Raw genomic sequence first — 25,126 nt, forward strand, 5'->3', positions numbered from 1 at the left:
TTTCATAATGTTGTTGCAGGAACTTATCCCTAGAACTTCTATCACCAAGAACCACACAGCATTCTGGGTGACAATTTCAACACTTTCTGCCACAGGTTTGCCAGGAAACTGAATCAACTCAATTACATTTCTGTGTGTAAGTCATTGGATCAACCTCATGCTTGTTATTTTGTATAAAGCAGTGTATCAATTGCAGCCCAAATGGCACACATTTCTCTTTATATCCAAGCTTGTGCCGCATGGATTGAGGTTACAAACTCGTGGCCCTGTGACACAAAGGATGGAGTGGGTGAAATGACAGGTGTTTACAGGCAGACCAGCATGCTGCAGAGAGATCTTATCAACAGTAACACAATGAAACAACAGGTGGCAAGATGAAGTTGCATTATGTCTTTCAGAGGTATGAAACAATTGTGTCAAAACACCTGCAGTGCTGCCATACAGCTGTGTTTATTATACATCTGCACAGTACACAGATTTTAATTAAGCATAAAGAAAAACAGCATAATTAGTGGTTATTTATTTGATTTGACTTCATGAGGTAGCTTAAGGCATTGGCAACAGTGTGTTGATATCACACAAAGAGGCTGTTTCGCTTTTCTAATCTGAGCTGGGTGATCAGTCATTAGTCCAATATGAGCCTGTGGGGTTTGACTGACATGAATATGAGAAAGCACAACTAAGACAACATGGCCTTATTTGCTCCAAACATCCTGTCCATTTAAGCAGCTGTCCTCGGTATGAAGCGCCGATTAGCTCGCATGAGTCAAGGTAAAAGCAGTACAATTCCTGGTAATCTCCGCAGGAAATTGATCATCCTTATTTATTCCAAATCAATATGTAAACAGCCAGAGAAAGAGAGAGCAGTGCTCCGTTCCTCTCATTCTCTCAGATAATGGGTCATTGCAGGTTTTTCCAGAGGATTTCTGTTCTCTTTGTATCCAGAGGAAAACCCATTCAGATCTGTATTTATGTTCAGTAAACATGTTGATCCACAGTGTATTTTTTCATGTGTATCATCTGACATGCTTGTCTTAACTGTTTAGGTGGAAGGATCACTGTGACATACACGTACATAAGTGTATCTATTATTACCAGGAAACTAAGAGTGCCATCTTCAGTTTGCAGCAAAACACTGCAGCAAGTAATCTGCCATACTTTAAATGATCTTGTGTTTGCGGGCAATGCACAACCCCACTGCCTTGTCCTTTAACCTATGATCACCTGCACTACATGAAGACACAGAGAACTCGAGCGCTGGTTTATTGCATGTATTTATTGTTCAGGTACCTTTAAATGGTAGCCATGCTAGTTAGTGAACGGAGACAGGTCCAGGGTACTGAATGTGCTTACTGGGTTGCTGGTAGATGACAATTTAACTTGTACATATTTACATAGAAAATGTGGAATAGTGACAATCATTGAACAGGAACAACTTTGCAAAATAATAATAATAATTAAAAAAGGGGGCTAAACAACAAAACATAAAGCTAGTCCCTGGCATTTATGTCCCCACATCTGTCTGAAGGTCAAACTGCAGACATCATTAGCATAGTAATAAAGGCACTCTGATGTTTATATACATTTCATTGATCTTAAATAAGGGAAGTTCGCTTTTGGGGCTTTCACAGTAAGAATCATAACAGATTTGACACTATATATTTCAAAAGAAATAAACGATTAAAATCAAGATAACACAAAGTATTTAACTTGATCATGTACTCGGAAAGGACAAAAGGACCACTGTAGGCAAATGCACTAAATATATTAAACTGATTTAAGATAGGAATCTCGAACAAACAAATGTAAAAAAAAAAAAAAAAAAAGAAAAAAAAAACCAAACCATATTCCTTACGTTTCAACAACATATACGATTGATTGACTCCATAACAATAAAAAAAGCGCATTCCTCACTATGGACTCATGGGCACATATGATGAGGCACAGTCAAAAAAAAAAAAAAAAAAAAAAAAGATAATAATGGTTGCAACAAATTTGAATGTTATCTAGCTTCCCCAGTAACTCTGTGCCACTGCTTTCATTTTCATTTTGTTGATTTATATTTGATGCATCAAAAAACGAGTCATACAGTTTGTTCACTGTAAAAAAACATTCTGGCCTTACATGCAAGAGCTTTTTTAACTAAAAAAAAAAAAAAAAAGGATACCACATAAGTACTGCCACAAAAAAGGGGAATATCAGTGTGAAAGGGTAATTCAAAACTGTACGTCCCATCTGCTTTTTTTTTTTCTCTTTGGTGTAACGTGATCTATCAAAAGTAGATCATTTGCACTTAACAATTCATTCCTGCCAGGCACAAGATCTAGCTGTGATAAGCAAGAGAAGGCTACAGATTAGAAATCAGTTCTTAGTGCAGCCCTTTCTCAACCGATCCATCAATTTAGCAGTGATTAAAGGTTTAAGATGGTAAGTCTTGGGGAAAGCAGAAATTAATGAGTGCGGACCTTGATGCTGGAAAGAAATAAACCAGATGTAAACAAAACTCCAACATATATGTCAGTGTCTGTTGGTTCTCATCAGTTCCCATGGATAAAATCTGTGTGATTACAGAACTCCAGAGAAATCTAAACATTCTGAACCCTTCTCTACACTGTGTAAAACTGGGACAGCACTTACAGTGTGTTTAAATATGCCTTTACGGGATCTTCATTGCACAAACATATCAGCAGTTGATAGTATTCAGATGACATTCACTGGCCTTCTCATTCAAATGCTGGGACCTCTCCGCACCACAAGCACAATGACACTTGAGTGTGCAAGTCTACAGGTGGAGAAGCTGCTCGTCTGTTTCATGAACAACACTAACCTCTATTGCTGAATGCAGCACTTGAGTTTTATCAATTAGAGTTAAACTGGAGATAATTAAAAGAAATTTAATTAGTAAATTAAATTTCAGCCTGATGGACTGAGGTATTAACTAAGCAAACACCTAAATTAACAAACATTTATTTGAATAATATTCATATTTAATATCCTGACTGTTTTTACAGTTGTATGCAAAAGTCTGGGCACCACTGATTATATAGCTGAGTGAAAAGAAGTAAGTTGTCTTGACTTCTACAGAACCTCTTAGCCATTTCTTAATGACATTTCAGGCAGTGGAAATTCCAGGCTAGAAGCACTGTGATATCTTTTTATGGCCTCCCCTGCTTTGTAGCATCAGATTTATCTTAGATCCTCAGTCAGTGCTTGGTTTAGTGTTACCACCAGGCTGGAAAGAGTCAGAGAATCTTAACACCAGGAAATGTCATCAGCTGATAGTTTCTAATGAAAATTCTTGACCTTTCCTAAGAGTCCTAATGAGCTAATGAAGTTCTGAGTGTTCTACCAGTAGAAGGCTGGCCAAACCTTTGCACACGATACAATTACTGTAGATTTTTTTCCATTTTTGAAGTACATGAAAAAAAAACTTAACAGTGCATTAACATTTGAAGAAAGATGAATTTTTAATGTCTCTGTGCTGCAGGAGTTGTATTTACTTTTTAACTTAAAATCAAAATAATATGAGATTTACCCAGGGGTGCCCAAACTTTTGCATACAACTATCTGTGTGGCCTCCAATTATTCTGAACATTTTACTAATGTTGCTTATTAAATATTACAAATGTCCAATGTAGATTTCAGATTAAGGTGACAAAATTAAAAACCAACTTGCATAGATATTCACCTTGCGATTTCCAATCAAATCTTTTTTTCTTTAAAGCATTATTGCATCTACTGTGACATTTCAAGGCAATTTTCTTTAAACTTCAGTTGGGTTGGGTAAAAACAATGCTGCGGATGACTGTACATAAACACAGCCATAAGCTACATTTACATGCAGTATACACCAAATTACCAGAAAAATAAAATGACCTGTGCAGTATGCAGTAATACAACCCAATAAAACAGCTTTATACAATTTATAGTGAAACTATCTCAAGGGGAACTGTTTTCACTCAATGGTATTTCTTTAAGGCTGAGGTTGTGGTCATGTATTACACTGCATTATACTTAAAACTGTTATTTATATTTTGTATTTTGAATCCATTACAACAGCACCACAAAGTATGTGGTTCTGCTGTTACTGGAATACTGGATAGAGTTTATACTGTTCAGGGGTTCTATTTTTCTTGTCATTCAGTGTTTGTTGTTTAGAAAATGATGTTGCAGCCTAAAATGAGACATAGTAAGTGGTACATAATACAATGAGAGTGCAGCCTGACTGAACGGCATAAAATAAAGTACTGCTAAGTGAAGTTTTAAAAGCACTTAGAAGAGCATAAACATTAGAGTCAAGAGGGCAAAACAAAACAAAACAAAAATAACAATAAAATAAAATAAAATAAAAACAGCCCTATAAAGGATTTTGATCGTCATAAACAGGGGCAACACTTCTGCCTCAATAGGATTGACAATGAGCATTTTAAATACTTAAATAGATATAAAATTTTGTTATCTTTTAACACAAACTGTACACATCTGGTACCAATACATATAAAAATTACAAGTGTGATTACTTTAGAAAGGACACCCTCTGATACATGATATCAAAAATATGTAGCTTTAGTAGCACTTTTGTTCTTCATTTATCTAGTAAACTTTACAACTCTACATCGCACTCCAAAGAAGTGAATGAGGTCTTTTTTTTTTCTCCTTCTAGTCCATGTCACTGCAGTGGTGCTACCGAGCCCCAAAAGCCGCCCGTTGTGACCACTGCGACTCTTCTACTGTCACGTTCTTCTCCGCTCTTCCATTTTTCATCTTGAAACACTTCCTCTTCACTATCCAATCGCTGCTCTGTCCAATGCACACTGGCTTTTCAACCTCTTCAACATGAACTTCAATCAATTTTTTCGACTTTCCCAATGATCTTCTCCTCAAAGATGGGCAAGACAGCATCATCCTCACGTACCTCTTCAAACACCACCCCGCAGTCAAACTCGTCGCTTACCTTCTTAAAATAATACCTAAAAATCAAAGAACACTTTGAACACTATGTTCTCCAGGTTAAAAGCAGTGACCTTCACTTACACTGAGTTGTCCAGCAGGCAACAACATCAGAAACCAAACTGTGCTACATATTGGAGTCTCAAAGTTATAGACACAATCTTAATTCAATCCCTCTTGCTGATAATTAATTAAATTCAGATATCTAGGTGTGATACAGCTCTGGAAATATAAATGTTCAGAGATATCAAGTAGCATCATTCAGTAAACCTCACCTGTAATTTCCTTTCTTTGTTAGCAGTTCTTTGAACTGGCCCAGAGTGACGACCCTTCCTTTGACAGACGTCCTGTACGGTATCTGCTCCTCACAGAAGTAATAGGCCACAACAGTGTTTTCACACGGCTGCTTTTTAGTGGCTTTATGTCTGCAGATGGAGGAAAAACAAAACAAAACAACTTTGAAAATCCAAAACACATAAGGGCCAAAAAATTACAATTACATGCTCATATTCCTAAGTAACTGTAAAACTGGGGAAACAATGACAGTGATGTAAAATTTAAAATCACACAGTTGTTCACCAAAAAAATAAAACAAAGGACGAGAGAATTAAACAGACAAAGTCAAAACACATGGAATGAAGAGAAATGTTATAAAGAATGAGGCTCATCATCAATCAGTACGTGCCTGTGATGTGGGCAACACCAGACAAGCACCAGACTTGTCTGGTGTTGCAGACAGATGGACATGAAGGGAAAAGGGTCTGTGGGAACATGTGAACCAAGGCACATTGTTTTTTAATTGTGTTTTACAAAATGGGTTCTGATTGTGAAGCTGTTTTTAGTGAGAGTAACGTTTTTTCTCCTGAAAGATGTTTGCACAACCACGCAGATATTGAGATCCAGAAATGTGAGGTGCAATTATTTTTAATTAATAATAATTTGTTTTATACTTTGTTCATACAAGACTGTAGTAAGAAGACGGCAAGCACTGTTTCAACAGGACATCTGGGAGAAAATAAACAAATTAACTGAAACTGGGTTTAAAAAAAAAATATCTACAGGTCTTGCAGTGGACCATTTTTACTATTTTCTTCCAGAGTAGAAAAAAAAGCTTCAATTATAAAATGTTGACAGAGGGGTCTGTGGATTATCATGTGCATCTAGCCATGCCAGAGCCATGCTGCTGTTCAGTTCAAAAGTCATTTTTAGATGCTTAAAGCACCAAAACAAAGGTCCTCGACAGCATAAAAGATAGACAGACATCTCTATAGTAAACCCAGGTTATTTAGTATTTTGGGTGAACTGACCCTTTAAGATGCTCGCAACTGGGAATAGGTCTGTAAGTGAAGGGTCAATTATCAGTCAGCTAAACAGTAGTTTAACTAAATGGGTGTTCTCTCTATGACTTCCTCTGACAGGGAGAGGCACTGAAATGATGATGCTGGGTGTGTCGGGACCCACAATGAGATAACATTATCCTTAGTGATCTCAAATACTTTAAGCATAACATCTTTTGTGCCAACTTGAACAACCACATAACTGCAGGTGGACAACAGGCTCGTCTGAGAGTGATCAAGCCACTAAACGTTTAAGATATAAGTGTATTTTTCCCCCAACTATAGCCAACAGTGTAGTGGTTTTGGTGTAGTGGACCTGGGAAAAAAGCTCACTCACAAATGAGTGACGTCAGTGAATGTCAATTAGTCAACACATTACACAACATTACATCCATCTGTCCTCTAAAAAGATGACAACATTCAGGAGGTACAAAACCAGTACAGTTTTGTACTGGTCCAGAGGGGGATACAATTTTCATGACAGGATATTACAGTAGAGATTCAGTTTAATACAGCTCTTGAGATAATATACGTTACTTTGTTCTGAATATCGGAGGAGATCAGAGGTTTTCAAACTCTGCAGTCACTGTGACACAGCTCACGGAGGGAATTATCGCCCAATTGCGGCAATTTGCGTCATAACTCAGTCAAAGCTGAACACAAAGACATGAAACACACATTTTTTTGGATTCAGATTGACTTGGACTTCCCAAGGATATCATTATCTCCGTCCATCATGAGTAAAACAAAAATATATATAGAAATATAAAAGAAGCATGCTCCTAATAACTCCAGAACCTGCCTGTGAATCATCAAGTTACCTTGTTTAACTGGTATATTCTTTGCTAGTATTGCTACTCAAATTAAGATATGTTTTACTAACAAAAGTGGTGCTTTATAATTTTAAATCTTACAGTCCTTATACTCTTTTTAGAGACAAAACATCCACCACCATCATGTTCTTTCATAACCAACATCCTTCATCTTTTCCAAATTCTAATCTCTCAGCTATCTGTCCAACATCTTCAAGTTTGGAGGCTGGAGGAACTGAAAGGTTCAGCTAGTCTTCGTGATTCAGGCGCACATCAAGCACTGAAGAACTGAATGCCAGTCCTCACAGGTCTGACCAGAGGCTTCACCCACTGGCAGTGCCACGTAATCTGCCTTTCATCTGCCTCTTACGCAGTTTCCCTCCATCTGTTAAGTACCCATCTGAGACGTCAGTCAAACATCAAACAGAAACATGTTTCTGACAAAACATCAAAAAATATATACTCTGGCTGGTCTGCCTCTGCATGAAAACAGAAAACATAAACCTCTACTTCCTCTGTGATCCTCTCTCTGGTCTTCGGGGAAAATAACAAGCAAGAGATCTGATACGTTTCCTACCATCAAGTCTGATCCTTGTTATTTATACAGTTTCTATGTGGCCATTAAAAATAGTCTTTTCTCAGTGGTTGTCAGGTGTGTGCTGATAAGGAGTATGTGGATGCTGGTTGAGTCTCATTCTCACATTAATGAACCACATTAAAACAAACTCAAAGATGGGATAGAGCACACAGAGGGAGGTAATTAGGGAAAGAAATTGCCCATAACTGATTTCTAGTAGTTCTACGAACACACAGAGACCTGGGGAACTAAAGTACCAGTAGTGAGAATGGGAAGTTAGGTGGGTAGCCGTGACGAAAGGGGAATTTGGACGTATGGGGAAAGTTACTGGTAAGACACAGTGGACATACTCGGGCTCGGAGAGCTCGCTGTCAGAAACGGCGGGCACCACGCTGAGTGGAGGGAACAGTGCAGGCCTGACAGCGGTGCGACCCCTCTGGATCACCTCCATCACATACCTGAGGGACCGAACGAACAACCCCAGCAGTTAGACACAGACTGGCCCAGAGGAGCACACGCTAGAGAACAAAAGGGTAACTGTTTCAGTTCGGCAAAATGACTCATGGGGCAGGGTCCGGCTTCTTCACTTGTACATCACATTAAACAGATTCTGCTGAAACACTGCACTGATCAAGTGCACAGGTAACCATGGTAACGGGACATGTCCGTCTACTTACCTTTGCTTGGGCTGTAAAGTTCCAGACTTAATCTTCTCCTCTTCAAGCCGCCGGCGAACCTCCTCCAGCTGGATGAGGGGGCTGGGAGCTGGGTTGGGTGGCATGGTGGGATCCTGGATGAAAGGGTGAGACGGCTGCACATTGTTCCGCAGCTGGGCACTGATGCATGGGTACACCGAGCCTGGCCTCTCCACCGAGTTTAGACGAGATCCGTCATGGCCTGTGGTTCTCTTGGACCCAGTGGTACTCCTAAAATGTAGAGTTTGTAACAGAAACACGCTCATGGCTATGTGCAAATTTTTGCTTACATAAGCAGAGAAATAAAATTAACAAACAAAACTGCTGCAATGGAGGTGGAAAGCTTTCCTCCAAGTTTTAGCATGACTGGTTACCACACAGAGTAGCTCGCAAAGTTTGCACTCGTGTAAACTACCATCACTGACCCGTATGGACTTCTCTTATGAACCATTTCTTTCTGTCCTTCCATCAGCCACAAAAGGATCTTCTGGTTTTTCTCCATCTCTTCTCCAGGCCCCAGCATGTCATAAGGCCGCACATCCTCTCCTTTCTTGTACACTCTTTTACACTGTGTGCCAGCTTTGCTACTGTACAATGGACAAAAACAGCTGGTAAGAGGTAAAGAAAACAAAGCATTCTGGATGCACTACTTCCACAACTGCAACTAATGCTTGAGTTTTGTACCTATACCCTGCATGTTCCATGGGGTTGGATCCCATGCCATCTGCGTAGCTGCGAGACTTTGATCCGTAATGACTTGTCTCCATGCCCCAGGGAAAGCTGCCATGCACACGCATGGCTGCCTCAGCCTCCACCTGCTCTTTGGGCTTCCCAATGCTGGTGTGGTGGATGTGATGAACATGTTTGTGGTGGTACAGGTGGCTGGTCTCTCCTTTGAGACCGTGCCTGGATGGGTGTTTACCCTGGCCTGATGACAGCGGCATTCCAAGCCCCATCCCTTTGGCCCCTGGGAAACTGTCTGGTGACCGTGACTTGGGAGAATGGCGCCCCGTCCCTGGTGACTGGCAGCCAGGAGTCTTCATGACCCGCTGGACGTGGTCGTCCAGGATGCTCTCTGGATTCTCCTCATGAGCATCTCTCAGAAAAGGGCCACTGTAGGTGATGTCAGCATAGCGAGAGTTGTAATTCTGCGGATAAGCACCAGGGGGGAACCTATGACCGGTTAATGATGTGGATGTGGACATGGTGACTTCATCACCGTCCTCTTCCTGTAGTACAGAAAAACACACACAAAACAAAACATTATTTAGAGGAAAATTTAATCTGCAAAATCTGATCTGGAATTAAAATCTAGAAAAATAAAACAAATCTATAGGGACAGGGCATGAACATCTGAGGCATATATGCATTTTCCATACAACATATTTATAAAACTATACCTTATAAAATATATTTACACATATTTTATTCTTTAACAGTTTATTTCCTGACACATTTGACAAAACTAAGAATTTTTTTTCCCCATAAGGATGCAGACTGCACTAATTTCAACCTGCAGATGGCAGATTTTCTCCACATGCTAATCATCGTCCTCTTGTTCTTACTGCAGAGGTTTGGAGACAAACCAAGAATACAGCAGTATCCGTTAGATCCGGGGTACTATGCATGCACACAGCACATGTGTGTTGTTTCATGTAGTGACAAGTGCAACCAATACAGCCTCAGCTGTGCCAGAATCTGCTCGGGGATGGGAATCATTGGGCGGGGTGCTGCAGGCATTCAGAATAGGTTTTGATAAGCAGGCACTGTAGGGGGTGGAGGACGTGCAGTGATGAAATAAAACACAGCAGTGGATGGAGAAATTCAGTCATCTAAAACTGGTTAAGTTGTAATCCTTACATGGCACAGGAACATCACACCTCTATTACTGCAACAAATTCTGATAAAATGAAACTCTAAACCAAATCATTTAACATTTAGCACATGACTTAGGCATCAAGATCTGTACTATTAAAAATGCTTTTAATGCAGCTGGAGAAGAAAGCACCATACGGCAGAGCTTTTATCTGTGCTGAGTCCTGAGTAAAGTTAGAAACACTTTGGCAGAGAGAGAAAAAGGGGAGAGAACAAAGAGGTATAGTGGAAAGACAACAGTAGGTATGGGTTTCACTTTTATTTTTTAGCCAGCCCATGCCCAAACTTTTTATGTCAGTTATGTTAATAATTAAATAAACCTTCACTTGTGAACATGCCAAACAAACAAAAAAAAAAAAAAAAAAAAAAAAAAAAAAACATAATCTCAACTTCCCTGTGGCCACTGCTTTCTTAAATTCAGTGATGCTCTACAAGATGCCGTACGCAGCCAAATATTTTTTGGCATGTTTTTATTAACTGATCTGTCTTCGTGTCTCTGCACCAGATCCAGATATCTGTGTTAGCTGGGCCTACTGGAAGTTATTCATGGGACCATAACATCTTCATTTCAACACTTTTTTTTCCCCCCACTGGCTCCCTCTTTTCCCCATCTGAAAATGAAAACCCTTGGCAAACAATAGCAGATATTTGACGGGGGTGGTTCCTGAGGATTTACAGACAACAGTCTAGCTCATTCATACAATCCCATGCCTCTCAGTATGAGGAGTAATAGTGCACGATCTTGCATGCTCTGTTATGTTGTTAAAACCAAATAAAAAACCAATTCAGACAATTGAGTAACATCCTGCTCATGTGGTCTTTCAGCCATTGATTTACTTATGTGAACAACACGCTGCTGCTCTTGTATGTGAATTATTCAGAGTGTAGCTGGACTACAGGGTTCATTGTTCTAAAAAATCACGTTAAGTGAAGCCATAATTTCATTCTTAGCGGACTGTGTAACAGAGCTGTGGGAAAGGGTTGCTCACATCCTCATGATCTTATTCCTCACAGCAATAAAATAATAACATAAATTTTTTAGCAGATGGTGGATTTTTAAATCTTGATTTTATGCTGCAGAAATTGTTCATGCATCCTAACCATCATCATCATTTTAATATCTCTGATATTATGGTTAAAAAGCTGAGCCCTTGGTGAACATGCTTTTCCAAATGCACAGAGTATCACTTGATGAAGGAAGTCATTTCATACTCGCCTCCAGGTTTAATAGCAAACCTCGAACTGTGTGATGGCAGCTTTTCTCCTTTCAGGGCCAAATCACATAAATTGTCTGCCTTGAGACTTAATACTTGGCTTTGTGTACTAAGGGAGATTTTGTTTGCAGTTGCAGCGACCATTTCATCACCGTTCAAGTGACATCAAACAGGCGGCACACTGTTCCAGGCTTACAAGTGGGCGAGTGCGCAGGTGCTCCATCTGATTGATCGACAAAGCCAGATCGCTGACAGGCCAAGGACAGAATTCTCCAAATGATTCATAATGTCTTTTTATTCTCCATTCAAATGGCTGGCCTCATTAATTTCATTAAGGCCATACGGATTTAAGTCTCTTTTGTTACTGAAAACTTTCAGCCCAGGCGCCAGGCACACAATCTCACTCTCTGGTTTAGAAGTAGTCTTTGGTGGTATCTACAGATACTCCTCGATCAACATTCTGCTTTTTAACTATGGTCATAATTTATTGAATTGTTCTTTTATTAAAGAAAATTGAAGTTATTAAAGTGAAAAAAGAGTCCTCTGATATTATAATAAGAAGAAAGAGGATTTAAGATGAGATCTGTATAACAGGTCTAACCAGGACCTTTATGTATAATATATTATATATTCCGTTTAATAGTAAACTGAATATCTTTAGGGCTTTGTATTGTTGGCTATATAGAGCAAGGAATCTGAAGATGCCACCATGAGCTCTAGGTAGTTACAACAGGCATTTTTCACTGTTTTCTGACATTTTATTGACAATATAATTCACAATTTCTACTTCATGGATTCATACTTCAATTTTCTTTTCCCTCTGGCTATTAAGGCTGGCTAAGTTAACATGGTGGCAGTAATATTAAAAACCTAAGTGTCTCACTTGGCTTGAATGTTTAACTTTATTAAGTAAAAGATGAGAGAAGCTGAAAGCAAAAACATGCATGCCCTTTCTCGTTCCCTGAACTTCCTTTATTACATTACGTACGAAGTCACTTGGTCTACAGACTCTCTGCTCTCCACTGTGACCACAACAGTAGCTCTGGTTGTGCTTTAAACAGTAGACACTGGTTTAGACAATAAGATGAACATACCAATCGAACCCTCTTCAGTCGCTCCTCTATTTTCTCTTGCGCCTCCCTCTCCCTCAGTACGGCCTCCAGTCTGCTGATCAGCTCTGCAGCAAACTTTTCTGGCTCTACGTGTATGTCCTTTGGAATCCGGTTTGTGCGCTGAGGGGAAAAAAATGTCATAATATAAGTGCATTTTCGCCACCACTGCATTACTGTAAAGACCACAAGCACAGTTTTATCAACATGACTCTTTACCATGACATCCTGTCACTCCTGTACCTTCTGTGTGATTTTGAGAAAGAGCTAAACTTACGAAAAACAAAAACGCATCACCTCACCATAACATAACTAAATCCACTTGATAATGGTGCCTACACCAAAAAGAATTCAAGATTTAAGACAGATCTTTTTGTTTAAGTTTGCATTTCACAATAATGTCGGAAACAAACATGGGAGGATAATAATAAATGAAGCGTAATTTTTAATGCTACGCATAGTCTCATTACTAAGGACATGAGTGGCATTTATTTCCTCTCCTGCTTGCACGAATTACTGTACTGCAATCGTGACAATTCAAAGCTGTTAACTCCTGATTTGGAACCAGTTTATGATAAATAAAGAAATAAATAAAAAAGGAGTGAAAAACTAAGTGACAAAAAAAAAACACCTTAAAGCCCTGTCAATCTTCTTATTGTCGATGAAGTGAAGTCATGATTAATTTGTTGGGGCAGGGAAACGTGAGAGTTATGCTTTGGGGATTTGTACTCTACTATAAAGCCAATTCATGCATCCTAATAGGATGCTACGTGTGGAGTTTTAATTTGACTCTTTACTCCGCGGCCTAATTAGGGCCGGGGTTTTCCTACCGAGAGACAGCCTAAGCTGCAAAGGCAGGCATCAGGCTGTCACAGGGGAGGATTCATGTCTGCTAGGCTTCAGCACACACAGCTTAGGAAAGCATCAAGCTGCATTTAGACACCCTTCTCTTTCACCATCAGCTATTCTTATACTCCATCACAGGCCCTGTGACACAGCAGGGCTTAAATATGCACATCTCCGATGGTGGAAGCGGGGAAAAATAAGGTAGAGACAGGCAGTTAAAGAGAGAGGTGTAGAGGCGGAAAGTGAGAGGGAAGGGAAATAACCCATGAATAACTCACTGGAATATGAGGTAGTGGCACTCGCCCATTTGCTTTGGCACTTTCGTGCATCTCCCGGCGATGCTGTTTGCGGTATCTGTAGGGTGGTACCCCATCTCTAGAATTAACAACAGAGACATTTTCATAAAACATCCTCATGAATAAACAACACAGGCAGCTTTGAAGTTGAAAGCTTTTCACTGAATTTTTGCCTGAAACGAACACCTAGTAAGTCTTGATTAATCAGTAGAGCAGGACAGGTATTCTCACAGGCTTATTGTGTCCCTCCTACACCACAAGTGGTCTGGCAGATTACAGTTACATGTTAACACATCCATGAGTCTGTAATTCCATGTGGTATTGGCCATGCTGGGTTTTACACTCTCCTGTGCTGGAAGCTCTGGACCAATTAGCTGATAACAGCCTCTAATCCATTCAGCTTCAAACACGTTTTTGTCCAGTTGTGCAAGCTTTGAAGTTTCTTTGGCTTAATTCCCCAGTGCCATCTCTGCACCTAGAAAACATTATTTTTCAAATCTTCTTTCACCAGCACATTCCTGGTTTCATGCATGGCAACTGAAAAACAAGTCCTGCTTCAAGTGATCCCGTATGGTAAAATGCTTTGCCTTTGGCTCTGCTGCTTGTGGACTAACAAAGTTATCCGTGAAAGAAGAAAACGTTTACTTTGTTCGCTGCAAATTAAGAAGTAAGAACGCCTATAAAGAATCACTTTGGAAACATTTAGAATCTGTTCTTGTCTCATGTTTGCAAAAGAGGTCAGTAGGTTAGGACTTCCATTTAAATACATTCTATCAGACATGGCCTGATGTCTGCTAAGAGAGGGCTTTTAAGATCCCTAATTAGCATTAGAGATCAATTCTAACAGCCTTTGCTGGCATGACTAATGAGCAGATAAAACTTTAGTTGCTGCTCCTGTTGTAAAGTTTGAGCACAGGGTAAATGGAAGTACAATTCTGAAGCCAATTAAACCTTTATTTCTGTCCTCTAGCAATGCAAACTTACATGACATGCCTTCCTTTTAAATAACAGCTAGGCATACTTAGTATAGAATTGGTTTCTGTCTTTCATTTTGATGATAAATCTCTGGTGCTCCAGCCATGGATGCAGCCTGACACAGATCTAGTATTACAACTTCATGCAAGAAAAGTGTGTTGTACATGCGAGTGTGTATGTGTGTGTATGTGAGATGAGAAAATACATACACACTGCTGTCGGTAAGGGAAATTGTGTCTGCGTCACTGGACATACTCTGCTGCTCGCTATCGTTGGCGCTGGTGGCAGGAGCGACAGCATAACCAGTGTTGACGTAGTATGGGTTGATGGGCTCCCGACACGGTGCATGCCTGGAGAAATGACAGAATACAGGAAGTGCTGAGAAATAAAGCAATGGCACTGACCAGAACAGACCAGAATGTGACAGAATGTGACACATTAATAAAGACAGTACAAATCTCTATAATCCTAAATTAAGAACATACAGCTTTGTTTTAGAACATAAAATATTGTTAAGCAGTTTGATTCTGTAACAGAAAATCTGTGCAGAGGCCAAATGTTTGTCTGCTCACAGTTAATATTCTCTAAAGGACACAAAGGCTCAGCACTGTCCCAGAAGATTATTCACTTTGTTTCATGATTTAAGGACAGCCAATTTCTTTTGGTTTGGTGAGAAGACTACAAGAGCACTGATACTCCAGCTGGGTCAGACTGTATGCAACAAACTTTAAATCAGTGATGTTAATAATGATTATTTTCACGATCGATCGATTAACCTGATGATTATTTTTCCACTTTTCTAATTTACCACTTCACAACTAGGACAACTAGTAAACTTCCAATGAATTCGAACGTGTCACACTCACATACACAGTTTGATGAATATGCAAAAGTTGTCACTTATAAAATGTACCCACATCTTTCCACAGCCACTAACACTCCATTTCCTGCACCTGGTCAACCTCTCTGGTTCTGCCACATCCTGTGAAGCGTTGGCAAGCAACACTTTTATAAACACACCAAATTCAGTACTATAGCATTGAAACGGGGTGTATAACTGTCAGCCTCATCCTGATGCACATCCTTCAGAGAGCATCAACAGAATTATGTGGAAGCTTCATTTGACACCATTTATATTCTCAGTCATTGACTTTGCTGAACACATTTCTTACAGGGCTTTGTACACATGAATTATAGATGTTAGGCATCATCTTTTTTTTTTCTTATTCAAATTGGAATTCCCTGAAGCATTAATCCCGAGCGTTCTCCCTGTTTGGAATGCAGAAGCACCCAGAGTTCAAAATGAAACCTTTGTGACCAACTGATTTTCATTAGCATCTACATTCAACAACAGTGAATAATTACTGTGGAGGGTTGGTGAAGAGTTGGGACAAATAAAAAAAAGCGCAGTCTACGGAAAATGATTTTTAAAGTTGTGATGATGTGCGGCAACATTTCCGATGATGAGAAACGAAAGGAAATGACAAGCTAAAGAACGTAATTCGTTCTAAGGCAAGCTGTTATTTGATGAGATGATTCCTGGAGCAATACTCTCCTGCAGCACTGCTCACAGTCCCCCAACAATTAATGAGAACATTAGCTTCTCATAACCACATATGAGTGATAACAGCAGTACCACACTGTCTCAGTATTTATGTAAAATCATTTGACCTTCACTTGGTTCAGTACTGGATATGCAAGTTACATTTTGTTAACGCCAACTGATTAAAGGATAAAGTGCTAAAACTTCCAGGCTGCAAATAATCAAGTAAGCATAGGAACATCTGCTTTACAGGCAGGACCATACAGCAGTACACACTCAAAAATAAAAAACTTCATATAAACTGTCCATTTATTGCTTTTGGTGGTTTGAGAAAATTCTACCAAGATCTGGATAAGATAAGCAAATTCTCAAAAACAGCTAATCATGTGGGTAACAAGGTAAACTATTTTTCTGCCGAGCTAAAAAAAAAAAGAAAAAGAAAAAAAAAGACAAATAGGAAAGAGTCACATTGTCAGTTTGAACACAGAATACTGCACTTTTGTGTTCTATTTTCAAGAGTACAGGGAGTTTCAAACAAGTTATACAGAAAAGAGTTATTTAAAAAGCTATTGAGTTAAAGGCTACTCTGTTTTTAGCACAAAGGTTTGAGTTTGTATGACTATACCTCAGCCGCTGCTCAGCAAATCAGCACTCTCTGGGAAAATCAAAAGTGAATTCTGTACTAGAAAAAGACTAAATTTGGAAGATACCCTCTTGATTTGATTAAGTCAGACTGCTGAAGCCTCGGATATTTTTGCACAGAATGCACAATGTTGATTTTGTCCCCTCATCATTTACACTGGAAGCAAGCTGGGATCTCTTAAAGGCCAGTATGAACAGGAGGAATGATTACAGTAAATAACACAGTTTCAGTGATCTTATGAGCACCTGATTTTTGTTTTGATAATGTATTTAATAAAGTGTGAACCTAGCCTTTAATAAACCCACAATAGGTGGGTTTATTAACCCACCTATTGATGCTGAAAAACTGAAGTTATTCTTATAGGACATATTTAACACATAGTATGCTCATACTCTATTTTGTTAGCCACATTTGTATGGATTTCATTTATTCAACTTACAATATAAAGGGTTTCAACTGTTTAAGCTATAGCTGAGTTTTGTTGAACATACATTTAATTTTTGAGAGCATGGTTGGCCATGGTGTCCTCACCTCCCTGCCATGTAATCACAACTTCCACATGCCATTACCTTATCTCTCCCTGTCAACTGCTAAACACAAGGCCAAAAAAATCTTATTAAAAAGAAAATGTATTATTTGTATTGATTGTATTATTTCCTTTTCTCAAAAACACACACAAAAAAGGTCAGACTCCAAACACAACATTGTCAACGATCACGGTTTGATTCCAAAAAAAGAATAAAGAGCATTTCTTTAAGACATGACACATAATAATGTCAATTTGAGAGAAACGCTAAGCAGTGACACAACTGTTCGGCTATACTATTTTTCCATGTTTGTCACAACTTTAGTCTCGCGTGCAGGTTGTTATGGCCCTCATCAGATCACTCACAGGCAACAACAACAACTTTCATTAAAATTACAAAGACAACGAAGTCTTGCCTTTGAAGTGCACATCTTACTTGAATGAGAACAAAACGGAGCTGTTCACATTTCAGAAATCTCCCTCAACATTAATGAATGTATAGGTCATTCTCTTTCAAGTCATTAGATTTTTTAAAGCTGATCTGAAAGACTGTTTAATGTCTTTTGTTGCCCGTCTCTTAAGAGATCAGACACAAGTGATGTAAAATTTAGTTTCAGAAAAACCCAACGGGTGATGCTGAAAAGCTGTTTAAAAATGAAGTGTTTTTTTCTGTGATTCCAGCGAAATGCTTGATTGCTGAAATAATGATGCGAAAATAAACTCAAATGGCTGAAATGCCTCTGGTAGTTAAGTTGTCTCAACTTTTTCTCTTACATTTTGGGGGAGATTTCAAGCAAACATCAAACTCGAGCAAAACTGCCTTTGGTTATGCTTTTCTGTTTTTCTTGCACAAACAAGTCTCGTTCTGTCATGATATTTTAACTGGCCAAACTGTTATCAGGGTTTTTCTGTCTCCCCTGCCTGTACGGCACTGTGCTCAGTCACAAAGCGGGTTTTATCTGGAAGGTATTGTTTGTCTCTGAGCTTGTGTGAATTCCTGTCCGTCCTCCCGTGCTGCAGCAGCAGAGGTCAAATATGGCGTTTACAATCGCTCTGCTGCGCACCAACATTGTCGTTAACTAAACAAATCTGCAATCCCGTTGGTGGGTCTTAAATTCTCTTTTCAGGGATTAGTTTACAGGACCAACCAGTGCATATTTTTCCTTTTGACCTCTGAAAAATGACACCAAACATGTTGTTACTGGATGTTTCTAACTGCAAGTGACTGTAATCCTCTGTTTAAAATGTCACCTTGTTATATATAATAAGTTTTACAAGTATAAATCAGCAGTGATATAACTTAAGTGGCAGTGAGCAGTTACTTATCTGATATCTCATTGTTAAGACTTTTGTTCTCAAAGACGTTTAAACTGAAAACAAGTTCCTAATGCCAGTTTTCATTTAATGTCATTACAGTTTCTTACGCTGGAGGATCACAAGTATGTGGAGTAAACAGGCACACACAGTCTGATCACTCAGAGCCCTATAGAATTAAACAGTGTCTGTTGTGTATTAGACAGATTCAAAGCGCAAAATATCATTCATTTTTTGGCCAAATTTAAATTTGCCATGAGCGCTCTCTTTCAACAGCTTGCATGACTCATGGCTCCATTATACACAAGTGTCAGGGGAGTGTGACAGTGATCCAGCATGCGCAGTACCAGGAGCCCCAAACCTAAAACAGTTTAAGGTTTAACTCAACCATTGCTACTTTTATTATTTACAACTGTGACATGTCAGAATGTCATCCATGAAAAAGTGCTGTTGACACTTCCTTTTCCTCTTTGCTTCTCATTATGTTTCCATCATCTGTACATATTTTTGTCACACAGCGCAAGCTGCACTATTCAAAGGCTGTGATTATTCAAACAGTACAAACTAACAGGATTATTCTTTGTGGAAATACAGAATAACATCATAAAAAATTATAATAAACCAATACACCGTATCCACGTTTTCAATCACACATGGACAACACTGTCAAATATGATTTTACAATCTATGAGATAAAATAACTTTAAGACAAGAGAGGGCAAATTAAAAACTGGTTAATAATTCCAAGAATTATCGAAAAGATCACAAGGAGGTCAACATGACCAAGTCTTTCTGTTTGAGTTTCAGTTTCACATTTATTAAAATATGCTGGCATTAATAAGTGAATATATATATTTTAAAAAATATTTTTTGTTCTTCTTGACCATCTGTCCCATCGCGATATTCAAATCTACTGTCGATGGATTATTATATGTAGCCAGACTGATGAATCAACTGAACAGAGTAAATGCTGGGAGTATGTGTAATGCTTACATTGTAGAAGATGCCAATGGTAAACACACCTCAGAGTACATCAGACTAAATTATGTTCAAATCCTGCCTCAGAGTGACAGAGAAGGGAACGTTTAGACCAAACGTCTTCAGTTAATCTGTCATGTTGAAATTAGCAAAGGTGTAAATTATGCAAAGCACCAACATTAGGTTAAAAAGACAGACCAGAATCACAAACAGCCACAAAATGCTAATGACTCGGTCATCACAAGAGAAGAAACAGTCAAGGAGCAGGATAGATGCTGGACATTCAGCTGAGTAGCTGCAATCAACAAGGTTAACCTCGATACACTGTTGAGGATAACTGGCGTTGGATCAAACAAGCAACTGAACACTGAATTTAAATCCGGGTACAGCTGTCTAATTGTGCATTCAGAGGCACATTAAAATGATGAAACACTAATGTTTCTCAGCAACAAATCAGCAGGCATCAGCAGATTTGGGACTGCAGAGATTATAACATCATCTGGTTGAATCCACACACTGAAAATAAAAAAAATAAAAAAAAAAAAGCTTCTCGGAGCATAGATGCCACAGATTGAATTCTACTGTTGGACAAACACTGCTGGTCAACACAGTCAACCATTGCACTGCAGCAAAACAGTCACAAACTATCTAAACTACCAGTATTAGAGCCATTTATGATTCTGACACCAAAGAGCAAAAGCACCTTGAAAGAGCACATTGTCTTGTATTCTAAATTGTGCAAGAGGAATTTCGCAGCAGATGTGCACATTAATGTAAATAGATAATGTCATAATGTGGCTGAAAAATCCAGAATCAGAGAAAAAAACAAACTATTAAATCAAATCAATATCCTTGCCTGTGACAAGTCAGCAATATAAAAAAAGGTTTGGGAGCTGGTGATTTCATCGCAGAAAAAGAATTTTTTCCCATAAATCCAGGTTTAATATTAACAGGAAGAAGAGGAACAGGAGGGCAAAGATTACAGTGATTTCAGAAAGCTCCTCTTTAAACAAAATTGCAGTGAACTCTATCACTACAAAACTCCGTCCAATGGGAAAACACACTATTCCCAGAGTACCTGCACAAAAAAAAAGAAAAACAAAGAATGCTCCTTCAACCCTCTAACAGCAAGTCAAGATAAGCTTAGATTCACTTCACGCACCATCTTCCTCTAATCTCAGCTGTCTCCAGTGCTACACACTCTGACTGTTTTCTTTTCAAACTTCAGGCAGTGCTCATGGTGGTGTGGGGTTTCAGGTTTATTTCTAATTCAGCAGTTTGCGGAGAAAAGCTGTGTAGTTAGAGCTGAAGTGAAGCTTTCTAGATTGCTGGGAGGATTTACCTGTACTCGTGACTGTCCTGGAATCTCGCACTGTTGGCAACTCGCTGCGGTGCCGTCTCCATTAGAAGCTTCTGAGTGAGACGGTTGCTTGGTGTGGGGTCACACTCGGGCTGCTCCTCTGACTCATGGTCACATCTCCATTCCTCATCTTCATTCAAAGTCGGTAAATAGCCCGACAGTCCCTTTCCATTCCCTGAAACAGAGCTCTGATCACTGCACAGCTTAGGGCTCTCTCCTCCTGTCCGAGTATATTCCAAATAAATGTCAGACTTAAGGAATAAGGGGTAGGTGTTTTCCTCCATCATAGTCTGTATCTCAGTCTGAGCCTGGTCAAACATTGCAGGATCAATGTGAAGTTTCATCACACAGTCTTTGATAAAGGACTTGGTGGCTGGTTTGATCTGCCTGGAAACAATTCCATTGCTGTCCAAGATGTATTTCTTATAGATTGCTTTTGCCAGTTTGACCTTCTTCTCCTCATTACCTTCGTTAGCTTCAAGTTTGCGGAAGCCGCTGCATGCAAACCAGAAGTCCAGCATATCTGCACACTCCTCCTGCTTGAGGAACGTCCTGAACAGATGGATGCCATCCTGGTCATCCAGGAGGGAGTGAAGAGATTCCGCCCACTTTAAGTATGGTGGTGTGGGAGAGGCACTGCCCTCCGGCTCATAACCCAGATCCAAGTCAGGTCGCCTGGGTGTAGCCACAGACGCCTCACACTTGAGACTCTCATTCTTTGAGGAGAAGCCAAGGTTGCTGCATTGGCGTCCATCACTGCACACCAGCTCTCCTTCTTCCCCTGGGACTGGAGGTCTGGGAGCATCCTCAGTGAAGCTGCCTCCCAGGTCTGCTAAGAAGCCCCTTTTGTCGCTTATGCTCATAGTCCCAGCATCCATAAACCACGTCCCCGTAGAGCCCACACTGCGCAACTATTAGATCCAGACCTCTACTTATGCCACTGCAAAAAAACTCCTGCAAGGAGGAAAAATATAAAATGAGACTCAGCTTCATCACATCACTGAAAGGCAGACTATTGCTAGTCTTCACAGGGAACTACTGTTATAAGATATTTTAATATCCATTCTCAAATGAATGTAAAAAAATAAAAATAAATGCAGCAATTAACTGATACCAAGGTCAAGTGAACTCAAATGAACATATAGCTTTGACAAAAAGTTGATCGATTATGTGCCATATTTTAGCAGAGGACTACTTCCTCATGGGGAATTTTTAGAATTCTGCACCGTTTGCATTTTTTTCAGATTTTCATGAAAAACTCATCATGTGGCCACTTTCCATCTGAACATTAAAATTAATACAAATTCTGCAGAAATCCAGAGGATTTGAAAATGCGGGACGAGCTAATGTAAAGCTCTAAGACGGTGGCAGGTCCCCTACAGTAGGGTGATAACGTCAGCTGTTTACACTCCAAGATTAGTAGTGTGTTTTTCATAATAACTCAACAAGCAACAATACAGGAATAAACTGAAACTGAAATAAACTGCACTTGGTCTGTGGCCCCAGATTCTGCACAGCATCTGCAAACCTGAGCAGAAATTAAAAACTGAAGTCATTAGGCTTTTAAAGTGGTTTGATAGTCTGGAGGGAGCTTTCTACCAGGCAGCAGGATGAATATGGTGCAGTGTTAATGTAGTATCCAGTACTAACTTACTGATTTATATGCATATCATTATATTCACAGATACTCCAGTTACATCCAGATTAGTATCAGTGTATCATCACAGTGGTAAATTCACTTGTGGTTTATAAACTCTAAAATGAAGCAGCCTTCGTCTTTCTACTATTAACTGATTTGAGCAACACTGCAAATGATACTTTATTGATCCTTGGGCCATAGTCTTCATTGCTTCATTGCCCTGCTATCAAAGTGACAGGTCAGCTGCAGAACAGCATATGTAATGATTTTAGAGACCGAATGTCTTGTTCAAGGACACGTCCTGGTCCTCACATACTGCCCCTGAGCTTTCTTGCTGAGCAAAGACAAAGTAGTGCCTATATGTCGGCCTCTATGGACTGTACACAGTTATATCTAAGCTTCCCAGTAAAGCTGGTAACCACTTTAATGTAACTGCAGCAGATGGGGTGAAAAAATCTTTTTTAGACTTCTTGGCAGTTGTGGATGGGGCAAAACAATGGTGACCAGTAAACTAGCTCTTATCAATCAAAACAAAAAGTGTAAATTGTCAGTTAATAGAAATTTAACCTGAATTGCACTGAGTTCACTTTGTTCCATTTTGAATCTAAATCACTCTCCTGTTAATAGCTCCGTGCACATTTGACTCTAATGGTTTGGGGATTAAAAATAAATCTTGAACTAAAAAAAAAAAAAAAAAAAAAAAGGTTTATAATTTCAACAAGGGCTGACTGCTGGCTTTACTCTGTTATATTTCACAAGAAATATTCTTAATGGTTGCCATCACATCCCCTTTAGGGCACACCCACCCACTCTCTGTCTTGTCCAATACACACAGTAATCATTTTCCTGATTGATCGAAGACAGTAAAAACAAAATTGCCAACAGTGTTATTTTCTGCACAATCCTTAAGTGTGAGCAGCACGTGCACTGCGAATAAGGGCAGGTGTGCGGAAATAAAAAAAAAAGAATAACGATAAAAATGTTAATACGAGCACAGCAGAACAATGCTGGAGTTAAAATGCTCGGGAATCAGTCACCTGGTCCTATCGCTACCTGTACGGAATGAAGCATGGGCACGAGAGGTGTTCGGTTAGCGCATGCATGTATAAATGAACGCTCGTGCGGTCACAGGTGTGTGTGTGGCTGGACGGGAATATTGAGGAAGGTTAAGGCGTGATTTCCGCCGGTCAGTGCCGAGTTCAGGAGGAGATGTCCCCCCTTTTTTCCCCCTGAAACTGTATCAGTTTGTTCCTCTGAAGTGAGCCTCTCATCACATTCATGTCTTGGCCTCTCCAGAACGAGCAGAACAGCAGCGGCGAGTGGGGGAGGGGAGCCAGAAACAAACTCCGTACACACACACAGAGAGAGAGAGAGAGGAGAGAGAGAGAGAGAGGAGAGAGAGAGAGAGAGAGAGAGAGAGAGAGAGAGCCAGGCCTTTCTGTAGCCGACCGACAAGTGCACAACTTTGTCACACTATTTACCTATTAATATCTGTGCGGTATCCGCTAACCGCCGCTAAACTGAACGAATAACAGGACGGCCGCAAACATTCCCCCTACCGTCAGAGGACACAGAGGGAATCCCACATCAATTTCCGAATAGACTTAGAACCAGCAGAGCGATGGCACATATCTCCCGACTACCGCAATCCCAATCTCTGAGCTGAGCTGAGCTGAGCGGAGCGGAGGGGAGGGAGGAAAAAAAAAAGTGACATATACTTAACCGGTGAAAATCTTCTTGCTGCTTTCGGGTGCATCGGGCATTTGGACCGGCACAAGTCACCGCGAACAGTGTCATAGTTGCGAACTGCAAGACTTTAAAAATAACAAAGAAAACAGTCCGCTCTCCACCTCTCCATGGCTGTCTCTCGCTGTCTGTGCGGAGCTGAGGCTTATACACAGCAGATGATGCACAGCGCCTCGCCCGTTCACTACACAAATTACCAGTGTTTAGTTTTGGTACATGTGGTACACTGATTTTTTTTTTTTTTTTCTCCATCTCTATTTCTCAAGTATTGAAATAAATATCTCGAAAAGGAGGTTGCTGTTCCCTCCCATGCTTTTTGAATTTACAATCTACAGAAATATGGCCAACATTCAAAATAATAAAAACAATAAGAGCATTTCATACTGGCTGACCTTTTTTTTTTTTAACAACCTAACCCTAACCTGTATGGGGGGATCATTCTACATAACCATCTCAATTCCACCGTATGATCAGCCAATGTGGATGATATAATGTGTATGTGCTGTAATCAAATGATAAAACTGTCTGTGCTAGCGCAAATTGGATTATTATTGATCATATCAGAATGCCCCTTTAAAGGTCCCATCTGTCATGGCAAAGCCACAATCACAGCCTTCACAGCTTAACCTATGTTACTTTTTGACTTAAGTTAGATTTTGAATGCAGGACTTTGTAATATATTTGCATTTTT

General features: G+C 39.7%; 1 protein-coding gene across 2 annotated transcripts; it reads right to left on the reverse strand.

Annotated features, from left to right (window-relative positions):
- Positions 1–1,285: 1,285 nt before the first annotated feature.
- axin1 (axin 1) lies at positions 1,286–24,550 on the reverse strand. Of its 2 annotated transcripts, XM_041063229.1 has the most exons (11): positions 24,413–24,550; positions 21,033–22,004; positions 14,896–15,036; positions 13,694–13,790; positions 12,555–12,692; positions 9,056–9,600; positions 8,797–8,958; positions 8,354–8,602; positions 8,027–8,134; positions 5,226–5,375; positions 1,286–4,970 (listed from the first exon to the last, which is right to left on the reverse strand). In XM_041063229.1, exons 2-11 carry the CDS (start codon positions 21,926–21,928, stop codon positions 4,844–4,846), a joined length of 2,613 nt encoding a protein of 870 aa, XP_040919163.1. In that variant the 5' UTR covers positions 21,929–22,004; positions 24,413–24,550; the 3' UTR covers positions 1,286–4,843. The 2 variants fall into 2 exon arrangements, with proteins under 2 accessions (XP_040919163.1, XP_040919164.1); XM_041063230.1 differs by lacking the exon at positions 8,027–8,134.
- Between the last annotated feature and the right edge of the window lie 576 nt (positions 24,551–25,126).

The sequence above is a fragment of the Toxotes jaculatrix genome, chromosome 18 (genome assembly GCF_017976425.1).
Source record: "Toxotes jaculatrix isolate fToxJac2 chromosome 18, fToxJac2.pri, whole genome shotgun sequence".
In the NCBI taxonomy this organism is placed as follows: Eukaryota; Metazoa; Chordata; class Actinopteri; family Toxotidae; genus Toxotes; species Toxotes jaculatrix.

Coding starts and splice junctions, on each gene's coding strand:
- axin1 (XM_041063229.1), bottom strand. CDS start 21,928: ATGGATGCTGGGACTATGAGCATAAGCGACAAAAGGGGCTTCTTAGCA. Junction 12,693..13,693: donor TGCCACTACCTCATATTCCA/GTGAGTTATTCA, acceptor TTTTCCCCTCAG/CGCACAAACCGGATTCCAAA. Junction 8,603..8,796: donor CATAAGAGAAGTCCATACGG/GTCAGTGATGGT, acceptor TCTACATTTTAG/GAGTACCACTGGGTCCAAGA.